Consider the following 12,891-nt stretch of genomic DNA (forward strand, 5'->3'; position numbering starts at 1 on the left):
CCCTCTTGGCCACAACCTTTTTCCGTCCCGCTCGGAAGTCTACGCGGACGTTTCCGGGTCACCCGGCGCTCAGACCTCGAGTCATGTGATACCAAGATGGCGGCGCCGATGTAGCTGGTTTTTGGTTGTGGCGTCCAAGCGGTCGTGACGGTTTTTGCCTCGCGTTGTGGGAGCAGCAACGCTCGGTTGGCCTCCGCGGCGGCTTGCAGCCCCACGTTAGGCACCAGTTCAGGGCCGAGGCTCTTGCTGTCACCGGTGGGTTCGGAGAAGTCCTGGTGACCTCGCTGCAGGTGCTCTGCGCCGGCTGCCCTCGCCCAGGGAGGAGGAGGAAGGAGAAGGGCGGCCGACCTCCCCGGTCCTCTGGACCTGCGGAGTTCGTGAGGCCTGGAGGGCCCTGCGGGAGACACACCTCTGAGGGGCTGCGGGAGTTTTGAGTTCGCGGCAGTGTGAGAGGCAGTCAAGTACCCCTGAAGGCTCAAAGACAGCAAGGACTTTGCTTCCTCCTCCAGAGTCTTGGCTTCCCTGTGTTGATTACCCCAACCTTCTTTTTCACTTCCTCTCAATGTTCTCTCCGTATATCTGGAAATAATGATCAGCGCCCCTGACGTGGTGGCCTTCACCAAAAAGGATGAGTATGAGGAGGAGCCTTACAATGAGCCGGCCCTGCCTGAAGAGTACTCGGTGCCGCTCTTCCCCTTCACAAGCCAAGGAGCTAACCCATGGTCCAAACTGTCCGGAGCCAAGTTCTCTCGGGACTTCATCCTTATTTCCGAGTTCTCGGAGCAGGTGGGACCCCAACCCTTGCTGACCATCCCCAATGACACCAAAGTTTTCGGTACTTTTGATCTCAATTACTTTTCCTTGCGGATCATGTCTGTGGATTACCAGGCTTCCTTCGTGGGCCATCCCCCTGGTTCTGCTTATCCCAAGCTGAACTTTGTGGAGGACTCCAAGGTGGTACTGGGAGACTCCAAAGAGGGAGCCTTTGCTTATGTGCACCACCTTACCCTGTACGACCTGGAGGCCCGTGGCTTTGTGAGACCCTTTTGCATGGCTTATATCTCAGCAGACCAGCACAAAATCATGCAGCAGTTCCAGGAGCTTTCAGCTGAATTTTCCAAAGCTTCTGAGTACTTGAAGACAGGCAACCGGAAGGCCTTTGCCGTGGAACTTGAAAAAAAACTGAAAGACTTGGATTACACCAGGACCGTGCTGCACACTGAAACGGAGATCCAGAAGAAAGCCAATGACAAAGGCTTTTACTCATCTCAAGCAATTGAGAAAGCCAATGAATTGGCTAGTGTAGAGAAGTCTATCATCGAACATCAAGACCTGCTGAAACAGATTCTCTCATACCCTCACCGAAAGTTGAAGGGGTCCGATGTGTGGCCTGGGGAGATGGAGCATACTCAGGATCAGCCTGACCAGGCAGCCACTAATTCTAACCCTGATGAGTGTGCTGACACAGACCTTTACACCTGTAGACCTGCCTACACCCCGAAACTCATCAAAGCAAAGTCCACCAAGTGCTTTGACAAGAAATTGAAGACCTTGGAAGAGCTCTGTGACACTGAATATTTCACCAAGACTCTGGCTCAACTCAACCACATTGAGCACATGTTCAGAGGAGACCTGTGTTATCTCATGACTAGCCAGATTGACAGAACACTACTAAAGCAACAGCACATAACGAACTTCCTCTTTGAAGACTTTGTGGGTGTCTATGACAGGGTGGTAGAGACACAGGAAAGCATACCCTCCAAGCCCAGTCAAGACAGGCCGCCTTCCAGATCTCTACAAGAATGCCCAGTTCCTCAAGTGTTAATTAGTATTGGCTCTTACAAGTCCAGTGTGGAGTCTGTGCTGATTAAGATGGAGCAGGAACTTGGAGATGAGGGCTATAAGGAAGTGGAGACGACACAGTTGAGCAGTTTTGACCTCCAGGAAAACTTGGACTACCTGGATATGGATATGAAAGGCAGTATCAGCAGTGGTGAAAGCATTGAGGTTCTAGGCACGGAGAAGTCTACCTCTGTGCTGTTTAAGTCTGACAGCCAGGCTAACCTCATGGTGCCACTGAGCCCCCAGGTGATCCGAAGCAAAGCAGTCAGCCACAGGACCATCAGTGAGGACAGCATTGAAGTCCTCAGCACCTGCCCCTCTGAGGCCCTCATCCCTGATGAGTTTAAGGCCAGCTACCCAAGTGCTATTAATGAAGAAGAATCATATGCAGATGATAGTGAGGGAGCCATCCACTTCCAGGCAAGCATTAGCCCAGCCGAGCTGGGTGAGCCAGAGGAGGGCAGCTTAGAAAACACCTCATCACAAGCAGACTCCTGCTGCATTGGGAAGGAGAGTGATAGTCTGCTGGTGCCACTCTCCACTCCAGTCCACATACTCTCTGACGAGGATGGAGTAGTGAGCATCCCCCCACAGCGCTACAGGCAGAAGGACCAGGGGTTCCACGTGGACTTTGCAGTGGAAAATGCCAGCCCTTCTTCCCGAGACAACAGTTCTGAAGGCTTCCCTGCTTATGAGCTGGACCCGAGCCACCTGCTGGCTAGCCGGGACATCAGCAAGACCAGCCTGGACAACTACTCAGACACCACCAGCTATGTGAGCAGTGTAGCCTCCACCAGCTTGGACAGGACTCCCTCTGCTCATCTCACTGGCCCCTCTTCTGAGAGGCATAAAAAGAGGGCTGGCCAGAATGCCTTAAAATTCATCCGCCAGTACCCCTTTGCCCACCCAGCTATCTACTCCCTGCTCAGTGGGAGGACGCTTGTGGTCCTAGGGGAGGACGAGGCCATAGTCAGGAAGCTTGTGACAGCATTGTCCATCTTCGTGCCCAACTACAGCCGCTATGCCAAACCCGTGAAGCACTGGGTCTCCTCCCCTTTGCACATTACGGACTTTCAGAAGTGGAAGCTAATTGGCCTGCAGAGGTAATTGGTTACAGGTAGTGGGGAAGGGCCTTGTCCAGTTAGAGATGAGGCTTTAAATGTACATCCCTCTGGGTGAAGTTAAAAGTTTGGGTGGTGGACCCAGAATCAGGAGGCCTGGCTTCCAGGCCGTGCCCAGCACCAACTCACTGTTAACTCTTAGCAATTCATTCTCCTTCTCTGGCCCCGTGTTTCCTTGTCTGTCAGTCACATGAGGGGATTGTAGTTCCTAAGTGGTTGCTGATCCTGGTCTGCACCCTGCTGTGCCAAAATTATGGGTGAATTTTAAAAATTACTATTCCTGGGCCCCACTTCCCAGATTCTGATTCAGCTGGTCTGGGGTAAGGTGTACAGCAAGGTTTGGGAAAAGACTGGACTTTATCTCAGGTTCTTGCTTATTCTCAAATTCACGCTATGGTGTAGATGACTGATGAGAGATCTGCTTCTGAGAAAGGGCTGTGGTAATAGAAGAGGGCAGCCATCACTGGTGAGATGGACATCCACAGGGCTCCAGTGTCCTATTTGCCTTTGAAGGCTGTCTTGCTAAGAAAAGGCAAAAGCCAGCTCCTTCTCCCTCTCTTTGAGTGCTTTCTGTGTCATTTCCCTGTGTTCCTTACTTGTGCTGTAGTAGATTCTTTTTATTTTTCCAAAACTGCTTGACAAGTTGTCAGGGTCAAGGGACTCTCCCTCAGTGTATGCACTATGTTCAGTTTCCTCAGTCCCTTCTCTGCACCCCACTTTGCTCATCTGTAAAGCAAAGGTTTTGAGCTAGGTGATCATGGGGGTCTCTGCTGACACAGCCTGTGCTTCCCATACCACATAGGAAGGGCAAAAGGAATTTTCTCCCACACTGCAGTCAACCCCTGTTTATTCTAATTTTCCAACTTCCCATTTACATGAATCCCTAGTATCAATGAGGTCACCACCCTGAGTCTCCTTGCATTCCACCTTTCGAACAGAAGTCACCCAGGCTTACTACCCCTTGCTGCATTAGGGTTGTGGTGGGATTCAAACAAGTATCACTTCCATGTCATGACTTGATTCACTTGTTGAGAATCTATAGGCTATGCTGGTGGGTGCTGTGGTACCAGCTGGAGGTACTTGAGCAAAGCCTCTGGAAGAATTTGTAGTTTAGGAGAAGGGGCAGACAGGTGACCAGAGCCTTACCATACAGGAAAATGAGCATTCTAACAGCAGGTGCTCTGTGTGTTCTAAGAAAAGGTAGTAATTTAGTGACAGGTGGGAAGGGGGAAGGGAGAAGGCCTGGGGTCTTTGGCTTGAATGGCCTGGAGGGTGGGGTTGCCCTTGTGGAGGAAGAGTGACAACATGGTGAACTTGGTGTGATGTACCTGAGACACCTGGACAAACTCATTCCTTGAGCATCATGGGAAACCATTAAGTCCTTGCTTAAAGATGCAGAATCTGAGGCTTAGTAGGCTAGCTGAATGCACCAATTGCCCTTGCAGCTTTTGTCTTTTCTCCCACGATCCTGACCCTCAGCTGATGGCACCTCTGTGCTCTTGGGATTAACCATTATGTCCCAGGAAGGGAAGAGCTTTTCAGGGATTGTGTTTTGCTTGTTCTTGGTGGGATGATGGGTGGGCATCACACACACACACGCATCTTCTGTCCTCCAACTCAATCCCCTCATCCCAACTCTTGAACTTTGACTTTTTACTTCAAAAGTGAAAAACCTAAAACACACATCCAATCTATTGATGTCAGCTGGCTTATTGAGTACCAGGCTCACACAGTCTTGCCCTTTCCAGAGGCTTTCCATTAAATTCCCTCCTTAGAATGTGCCAGAATGGCCACAGAGGTTCATTTCTTACACCAGCTCCATTCTACTGGGTACCTGACTGAAGTGCTCTGTTGAGAAGTATTATGAGGTCTAGGTTGGGCTGCGTTGGAAATCCTGCTGTCTCAATTAATGATGTCTCTGTGGGTGCAGGAGCGGGTAGCTGGTGGTATATTTGGCACCCTGGAATGGAAGAGGGGGTGTGAGGTGGTCTGAGTCCTATGGTGCCCCTTCCCTACCACTGTTCATCCAAAGTGGGCACCTGGACAAGTCACTCCTTCACTTGAGGCTTTGTTTCCTTCGGAGAAAATAAGAGGGTTGGGTTCCTGAATGATCATTTGCCAAGTACTTACTGAGGGCTATATGCCACCTGTTGGGCCCACTGCCAGAGTTATAAGGTGAGCCAGCAGCCGTGGTACATTCCAGGACAGGGCGAGCATGGCCTTCTCAGTCGATCCTCTCTTCAGCCCCAGCTCTGTCACCGCTGTCAGCCTGACCTCTCCGAGGCTGTTTACATCGGCAGAGGTTGCTGACAAGGCCTGCCTTGTGACTGCAAAGGTTGGAAGGCCTATCACATCTGATCTGTGCCCGAGCAGTATGAGCCCTGCTCTGATACCCTACCAGGGCCCAGACAGACTGAGGAAGGCAGGCCAGGGCAGCAGGAGCTGAGTGTGGCCCGCACCACCAGACTTCAGAGCCTTGAAGCAGTCCTCTGCAAAAGCGAGAGTCCTATCAGAGTGACAGTTGAGATCTTTCCAAGAATCCCAAGTGGAGAAGTGATTACTTCTCCTGTGAAGCTTTCCTGCTCAGACCTCCTGAGTGTGCCCACATGCCGGGAATTGGGAGCATCTGCCTGCAGGGGATTTTGGAATGGTAGACAGGGGTTGGAGGCCTTGTTCCCAAGGGGACCTGTCACTAGAGGGTCAGCTGAGGGGCTAGAAGTGGAGTGGGGACTGGATTTGCTATGAATCTCTTGAAGAAATTCTGTGAGGTGAACAGTAGACAGGATGTGAAAGTGCCATGAGATGAAAATCCATGGAGTTGTGGTCCGTGGCTGTTAGAGGGAGGCAGTGGGTGTGCTGAGTTCAGGTTCTGGTGTTAACCCTACTAGCTATGTGAATTTGGACCAGTTATCTCTTCATTCACTCAGAAAAACTTGTTGAACCTGTCTGTGAATGGGGCTTACAGTAGTCTCCAAGTGGAGCTGGAAGCAGGCACAGCTAGGCTGTGTGTGCAGCCCTCGTGCCGTGCCTGGCAGCCCTCAGAAGTGCTGGAATTGTGGACGGATGGTGAGTCACACCACAGGCAGACCCAGCATTGAGACAGAGGCAGACTGAGGCCCATCTGAGGATCAGCATGGAGAGTATGATTATAAGAGTTGCCTTTGTGTGGTCATGAGCTTCCTATCTATAGGGGTGCTTAGTAAGAGGATTGGTCCCGTGTGCCGAGTTAATCTGGACTCAGAATTTTGTGACTCAGGAGATTCTCTTCCTACCTGGGTGCTTTGTCTCCAGCTAAAACCAGCTCAGACAGTGAACTCTTTAAGTACTTCCACCCTAGAACTGCCAGTCTTACTGGTGGTTTGATATTTTTTTCCTACTGAAGTAGGGCCTCACTGTGCACACAATGAGTACAAGAGACAGACAAATCAGTCTCCCATTATTTTAAGCCCAAACCAGGGATTATTGTAGTGCTTACTAAACAGCAATAACAAGCCCTGCAGTATTTGGAAAACAGCTCCGTTCTGGTGAGAAGCAGTGCTAGGGTGGGTCAGAGGCCCTGGGTTGAGTCACTTTCAAGCTGGGTGACCTTGGGCAAGCGATGGCCACTCTTTGGGCCTCAGTGTCCTCCTCTGCACAGAGTTTGCCTCCCTGGCTTTGGGATAGACCGTGGTGAATCTAAAAGGTGTGAGAGGTGAAGTGTGAGGCTCTCAGACACCTGTGTTATGTAACCTAGGGACAGGCCTGGGACTCACTTCTTTCCATGTCGTCTGGCCTCCTGATGAGGAGCTTTGAGCTTTGAACTTTTGAGGAGCTTTGGGAAATGTTAGAAGGAGTAGCATCTTCTCAAAGAAATGGTGCTGCCATAGGTGGGAGTGGGTGGGGTGTCGGAGCTTTTCCAGCAGAGGCTGGGCCTGAGGCCAGGATGTTCCATCAGGACAGGTGGCTGGGATGGAGAAGCAGGAAGATGAGGTGAGGCATGGCTGTGTTGCTGTGGCAGAGCCTTGGTAGGCTGGATGTGCCAAGCCTGAGGAGGAGTTTGGCTCATGGCTGGCCTCCTTGGGCCACTGTATCAGGAGTGGACTGAGTACACTGGGAATATGTGGGAAAAGGCCTGCCTCCCTGAGAAGCCAATGAGCTGCCTACAAGCCTGATTTCCCATCGCCCATGGGATGTGGGCCACAGCCCAGTGCTCTCTTTACCGTCTCAGAATGCATGGCTTGTTTGGCTGTCTGCTTTGCCATCTCTTTGACCTTGCTCACACTGGTCTGAATGCCTTCCCCAGTTCTAAGGGCACTCCTCCAGGACCTTCCAGCCCTGACCCTCTCCTGTGAAGAGGTAGACCACACCTCCATTTGCTCAGTGTACTCGGCTTTTCTTCCCAACCAAACCAGGCTCATTTGCTGCCTGCTTAGCCTCTGGGTCACTACCGAAAATATAGTAGATGCTCACTAAATGTGTTAATTGTGCAAGATAACATTCAGGAAGGAAAAAATATTATGAGATTACCTTGGTCCCAAGTAACTGTCAGTCCATTGTACACACCATTTTAGGTCTAACACAAGCCCCAAATCCGGAGTATGTCAGTCTGAGGTTTCTGGTCAGCCAGTCTTTGCTATACTTAGTAGGGTAATCCCAGTTCCTCTGGGAAAACTGACGTAGGAGAGAGATTCAAGGAGCTGCTAACTAAGATTGACCACTCTGACCTCCTTCCCTCACTGGGCAGACCCTGCCTTCCTACCCCTGGTGTGCAGGACAGTGAGGACGGGAGGGCAAATCAGGGACAGTCCTGGGTCTGCAGAAACTCTTGTCCAGTGGTTGAGACAAGAAGACAGACAGCTGTCACACCCTGGTCAGTGCCAGGCTGGTGATGCTGAGGGCCACACACTTCTGTGCATGATTCATTGTGTCTCCACAATGACCCCATGAGGTAGGAACTATTATCTCTGTCTTGCAGAGAAGTCTTGGAAAGGTTAAGGAGCTTGACCAAGTCATAGCAGGAAAGCAGAAGAGGTGATGAGGGAAGGCTGGAGAAGGTTTAAGTTGGCATAAGCCATGTACAAAAGGGAGGGAAGGCAGAGCAAGTAGGCCAGTTATTTTGAGGCCCCACTGGAAGCTTGGCACGGTTGTAAGGGAGAGTTATTGGGGAAGTAACAGATGAAGCCTCAGAGGTCAGCAGGGAGCAGGTTGTATAGGGCCTTGTGGGCCATGCCAAGGCACTTGAACTTGGTCACGAGGGTGGTGAGGAACCCTTTGAAGATCATGATGATCACATTTATCTTCCAGAAAGAGCCAGAGTATTGGCTGGGTGGGAGCTGGCCGAGAGACAGGAAGCCCCACACCCAAGCATTTGCCTTCATCTTCCTGGCCCTTGTCCTTCCTCCTGACCTTGGCCTGTGTGTTTCAGAGTGGCATCCCCTGCCAGTGCCAGCACCCTCCACGTTCTGAGCCGCTATAGCCGCTACACGAGCATTCTGGACCTGGACAACAAAACCCTGCGCTGCCCCCTTTACAGAGGCACCCTCGTGCCCCGGCTGGCAGACCACCGTACTCAAATCAAGCGGGGCAGCACCTACTACCTGCACGTCCAGAGCATGCTCACCCAGCTCTGCTCTAAGGCCTTCCTCTACACCTTCTGCCATCACCTGCACCTGCCTGCCCACAACAAGGAGATAGAGGAGTTGGTTGCCAGCCGGCAGGCAAGCTTTTTGAAGCTGAATCTGGGTCTAGTGAATGAAGATGTCAAGGTGGTCAAGTACCTGGCTGAGCTGCTGAAACTGTACTATATGCAGGAGTCTCCTGGGATCAGCCAGCCCATGCTTAGGTTTGACTATGTCCCTAGTTTTTTGCACAAAATCTGAGGCCAGTCCCAGCCACTGACCAAGACCTGTGACTCAGGGCACAGGGAAGGGAAAGGTTGGCATGACCAAGCAGTCCTCTGAGCTTTTTAGATTTATGGTGTCATAGGTGGGAAGGAAACCAAGGTGGCAGCTGTGTTTCCCAGGTGGCTCCAGGCAGCCTGCAAGTTGGATTTGGGCAGAGGGAGAGCCTGGCTTTCTCTAAAGGTATCTGAAAGGACAGTAATGGCTCTTGTCTCCTTGGTAAGGAGTGATCCCAGGACCGAGGACTGGTCGCCAGGGCAGAGGAAAGTCTCAATGAGGTGGGATGAGGGGAAGGAAAATGAAGCCCTGATGGGAGGAAAATGGTGGCCACGGTCATCTCTGCTTAACATTTGAGGGGCAAAATCAAGTGAAGCAGCCTATTTCACTGGAACGATTTGGTGGAAAATAGGATGACGGAACATCCATTGCTTCATTCAGACTGCAGCTGAACGGTCTCCTGGAGCCCATCATGCCAGGAGCGGCCCCGGGATGAATGAGAAGGGGGAGAGCTCTGCCCCAGCTGCGCAGTGGGAAGTGCACACTCTCCAGGCCCCAGTGCTGCGGGGGGTGGTGATTAGCACCCTGTCCCCACCCTCAGTCCCTCACCTTGGAAGTTGTTGCCGCAGGTCAGCAGGTGAGATCATCATAGTCACTAGTTGTCAGTGAGCACTGCTCTTGGAGGCAGAGCGCCCAGGAGACAGGCAGGGCCAAGGTGCCATGAAGCCATCACCACTGTGCAAGCAATGAAGAGCCAGTAGGCTCTTTGGGGCCTGGTCCACTTTTTTTGGCCAGAGTGAGTTAGTGCTGTCCACTCACCCAAAGCAAACCTTTGCAACCACTTCACTACCTCTTGCGGGTCTCACGAGCACAGTGACAGCAGACTTGTGTTCAGCTGGCTGGCATGGGTGGGCAGTCCAGGTGGTAATAACTCATGGTGGGGATTTCCTCCAGGAACGAGGAAAGCTTTCTTGTGTGGCTGTCCTCATGGATCTGCTTGGGGAGGTCGCACAGGCCTGGAGTACGGGCATCTCACAGCAGCTCACCCGTCCCCACAGAGTCCCCCCAAGTACGGTCACCTCGCTATAGCTTACTTCCATCATCATGTGACTCTCCGCACCTTCTTAGATGCTCCCACGTCTCCCCACCGTGACCTCCCTGAGCTTCTTACACAATGGCCACTGATAGTAGATTGGAGGGTTTATTGCAACCCAGAAAATTTTATGCCCCCCCTTTTTTTTAAAGCAGTTTTTCCCCTAAGTAGGGAGAATTCTTGAGATATTACTGCTTTTTAATTTGTCCCCAGAAAGTTGTGACGAAACAGACCTGAGCCAGCGACAAGTGGTGCTCCTGAGCACACGTGTGCGTATCTACTGGGGTCGTGCTCTGTGTGGTTGGGGCCCTGCTGTTGAGACCTGGTCTGTCAGCTTTGCAGCACACCATTAAAGTCACAGAGACCCCTAGTGACTAAGGAGGGTTTGCTTCACATCACTCCTTTGGTCTGTTCTCTGCAGAATGATAGGGCCTGTTGGCTCCCACCCATCAGCTGCTGGTCAGGGTCCCCAGTCCTGTCATGGCAGGGATTTCCTCCAGGAAGGAGGTAGGCCTTGTGTGGCTTTCTTTGTGGACATGTGGTTTTCGCCTCTGAGGCTATGATTGAGAACCTTCTATGGCAAATGGTGCTGCTTACATCTCCTCGGTTTCCCTTGTACCTCTGTCCATTGCACATTCTCACACAGACGACTCTCCTAGAGTGTCTCGGCAGCTTTGAGATGTGAAGTATGGTGGCCTGTGGAGAAGGCTGCATAGGAAGCCTGTTTCTCTCCGTGAGCCCCTCCCTCATGTTCAAGATGCTGCTTTGTTTTCTGTGTGGCTAATTGCTGTCTACTTAGGCCTCCAGGGACATGAGTTTGTGACATTTTATGTCCAAGGGAAGAAAGTTCTGTGGAGCCCCAATGACAAGATGAAAAGTGGTCATTGGCACCACCCTTGTTGTTCCTGTGTTTCACACCGATGTGAACTCTGCAGTTAACACTTCTCACTGGGGAAACTGATACTGGCAGGTCAGCCAGACCTGGCCTTCTGGAAGTGAAGGCCACACACTGCCACAGATGTCTGCTTTGGAGGGTGTTTGCTCAGTTCTGCCTCCAGGATGCTTCTGAATGCCTGAGGACTCTTAAGGTGAGACCAGTCTAGTGTAAAGAGAACAGATTGCAGGGCCAGCCACAGTGAGAGAGCAAACCAAGAGCATCTCACTGGAGTCGTTTTCTTTCTGTCTTCTTTTTGAACATAAGATACTTGATTGCTCACCTTTCACACAAAGCACACCTGCAGCCGTTTTCTTTCAGAGTTGTTTCTTCATGGAGAAGGCGGGTTGCCTTCACTGACTAGTGGGTGAATTCCAGGATTTAAATTTTAATTAAAATCTAACTTTTCAGTGTGGCAGTTTCAAAGGACTGCCTGATGCCAAGTATGTTTCTTCTCAAAGTGGCATCTGAACTGAGCCAGTTGGGGCTGAGGCAGCTGAGCCTGTGAAGCTGCCCCTCCTCAACCCCCACTCCCCCGACTTTGGAGAACTAGGACCTACTGGAAGTCTCAGATGCATCTGTAAATTTTAATGGTGGGGAGCCCTATGTAATGGGGCTACTCTTCAAGAATTTTCATTTGAGGTTTTCCTCTAGTAATAGATTAGTAAGTGTTAATAAAACATTAAAAAACACTTCCCAGAAAGTAAAAGATATCAGTGCCCCTTATTTCTTCAGTCCTATGAAGGCCCAGGCACTGAAACTTTGAGGTTTCTTTACTTCCAATTACTGGCCTCCCTTCCTTTTTTAAAGCAATCCACGTTGACAGAAGCCAACTGGGCTGGCAGCTCTGCCGTAATGATTCCAGGGGCTCCACTTCAGAGATCGGCTGGGCACTGGTGGTGCTGAGATGCCCAGCCTGAGCGGCTGCCTCTCACCTGTCTCCCCAGGGACCTTGCTCCTTTAATGGAGTTGGGACTTTAGAAAGTTTATCTTTTCCATAATTGACTGCAGTGGCTGAAGTTACACACATTGTACAGAATCTGGAAATGGGCCATGATAGCTCACCTGTCATTTCCAATCCAGCTTTTAACTTTTATTTCAAATTAGTTACCACAAAGTATAATAGACTTCAACCCCAAACAAACAAATGCCCTTTCAAATCCAAGGAAGGCCCATAGATTCTACCCTAAATGCCAGGCCTGTTTCAGTGATGCGTCTGGAGGCCAAGAGCAGTGGAAGATCTCGCATGTTCACTGACCACCCACTTCTGCCAGATACATGCCCTGCCTCCCCGGGCCTTTTGCTGTTGACGTGTCATCTTTGCACGGGTGGTAGCACTCAACTGGTGGCGACCCGTGGTAGGTGTGGATGGCCTTTGCAGGCACTGACCACTCTTCCCCCATCCCCCTGCCAAGCCAGCAATCAGATGTTACCTCCCATTTCCCTGGCGAGTGCATAAGAAAGTGATTTTAGTTCATGCTTTGAATCAAACCACCTAGCTTCCGGACTTTTCGCTAATACTGTGATAGTGAAAAAACTGGAATCTTTTATTATAAGTGATAATGATGTTAATGGACTGCAAAAAAGAAAAAGCATCAAATTGTTACTGGCTAGAATCAAACAGTCTCGGCTGGGAAGGTTGGAGCACACCAAGTTTTCTGGAGCCCTTTCTCTGTTGGGCACTGACCTAATGTGGCCTTATCTACTGAGGTTTAGTTATGCACATGGAGAGGAGGAAGCAGGAGGGATGGAACAAGCACTTTGCAGTGAACTAGGCTGCTGGTCTGGAGCCCTGGCTCCCTGGGAATGAGTGTTCAGCTCCAACATGGAGGCTACACAGGGTCTTAGAAATGTTCTTTTGTCTTCATCTAGGGAGGAGTCAAACCCTTGAAGGTAGGACTTTTTTAGCAGCATAACAGCTCCCAAATTGAGGCATAGATGTGGGCACTGGCATGTCACGCACTCCCAGAGAGACTGTAGCAGCTGTCCCCACTGGGTTGGAGTAAGTACCAACATATAGGACCC

The 12,891-nt window shown here is 50.9% G+C and overlaps 1 protein-coding gene across 1 annotated transcript; it reads left to right on the plus strand.

Moving 5' to 3' along the window:
- The first annotated feature begins 16 nt into the window (after positions 1-16).
- Positions 17-8,833, plus strand: SMCR8 (SMCR8-C9orf72 complex subunit). Its single transcript, XM_024564639.3, has 2 exons — positions 17-2,945; positions 8,368-8,833. Exons 1-2 carry the CDS (start codon positions 589-591, stop codon positions 8,819-8,821), a joined length of 2,811 nt encoding a protein of 936 aa, XP_024420407.2. The 5' UTR covers positions 17-588; the 3' UTR covers positions 8,822-8,833.
- Positions 8,834-12,891: the final 4,058 nt, after the last annotated feature.

The sequence above is a fragment of the Desmodus rotundus genome, chromosome 9 (assembly GCF_022682495.2).
Source record: "Desmodus rotundus isolate HL8 chromosome 9, HLdesRot8A.1, whole genome shotgun sequence".
In the NCBI taxonomy this organism is placed as follows: domain Eukaryota; kingdom Metazoa; phylum Chordata; class Mammalia; order Chiroptera; family Phyllostomidae; genus Desmodus; species Desmodus rotundus.

Coding starts and splice junctions, on each gene's coding strand:
- SMCR8 (XM_024564639.3), top strand. CDS start 589: ATGATCAGCGCCCCTGACGTGGTGGCCTTCACCAAAAAGGATGAGTAT. Junction 2,946..8,367: donor AAGCTAATTGGCCTGCAGAG/GTAATTGGTTAC, acceptor TGTGTGTTTCAG/AGTGGCATCCCCTGCCAGTG.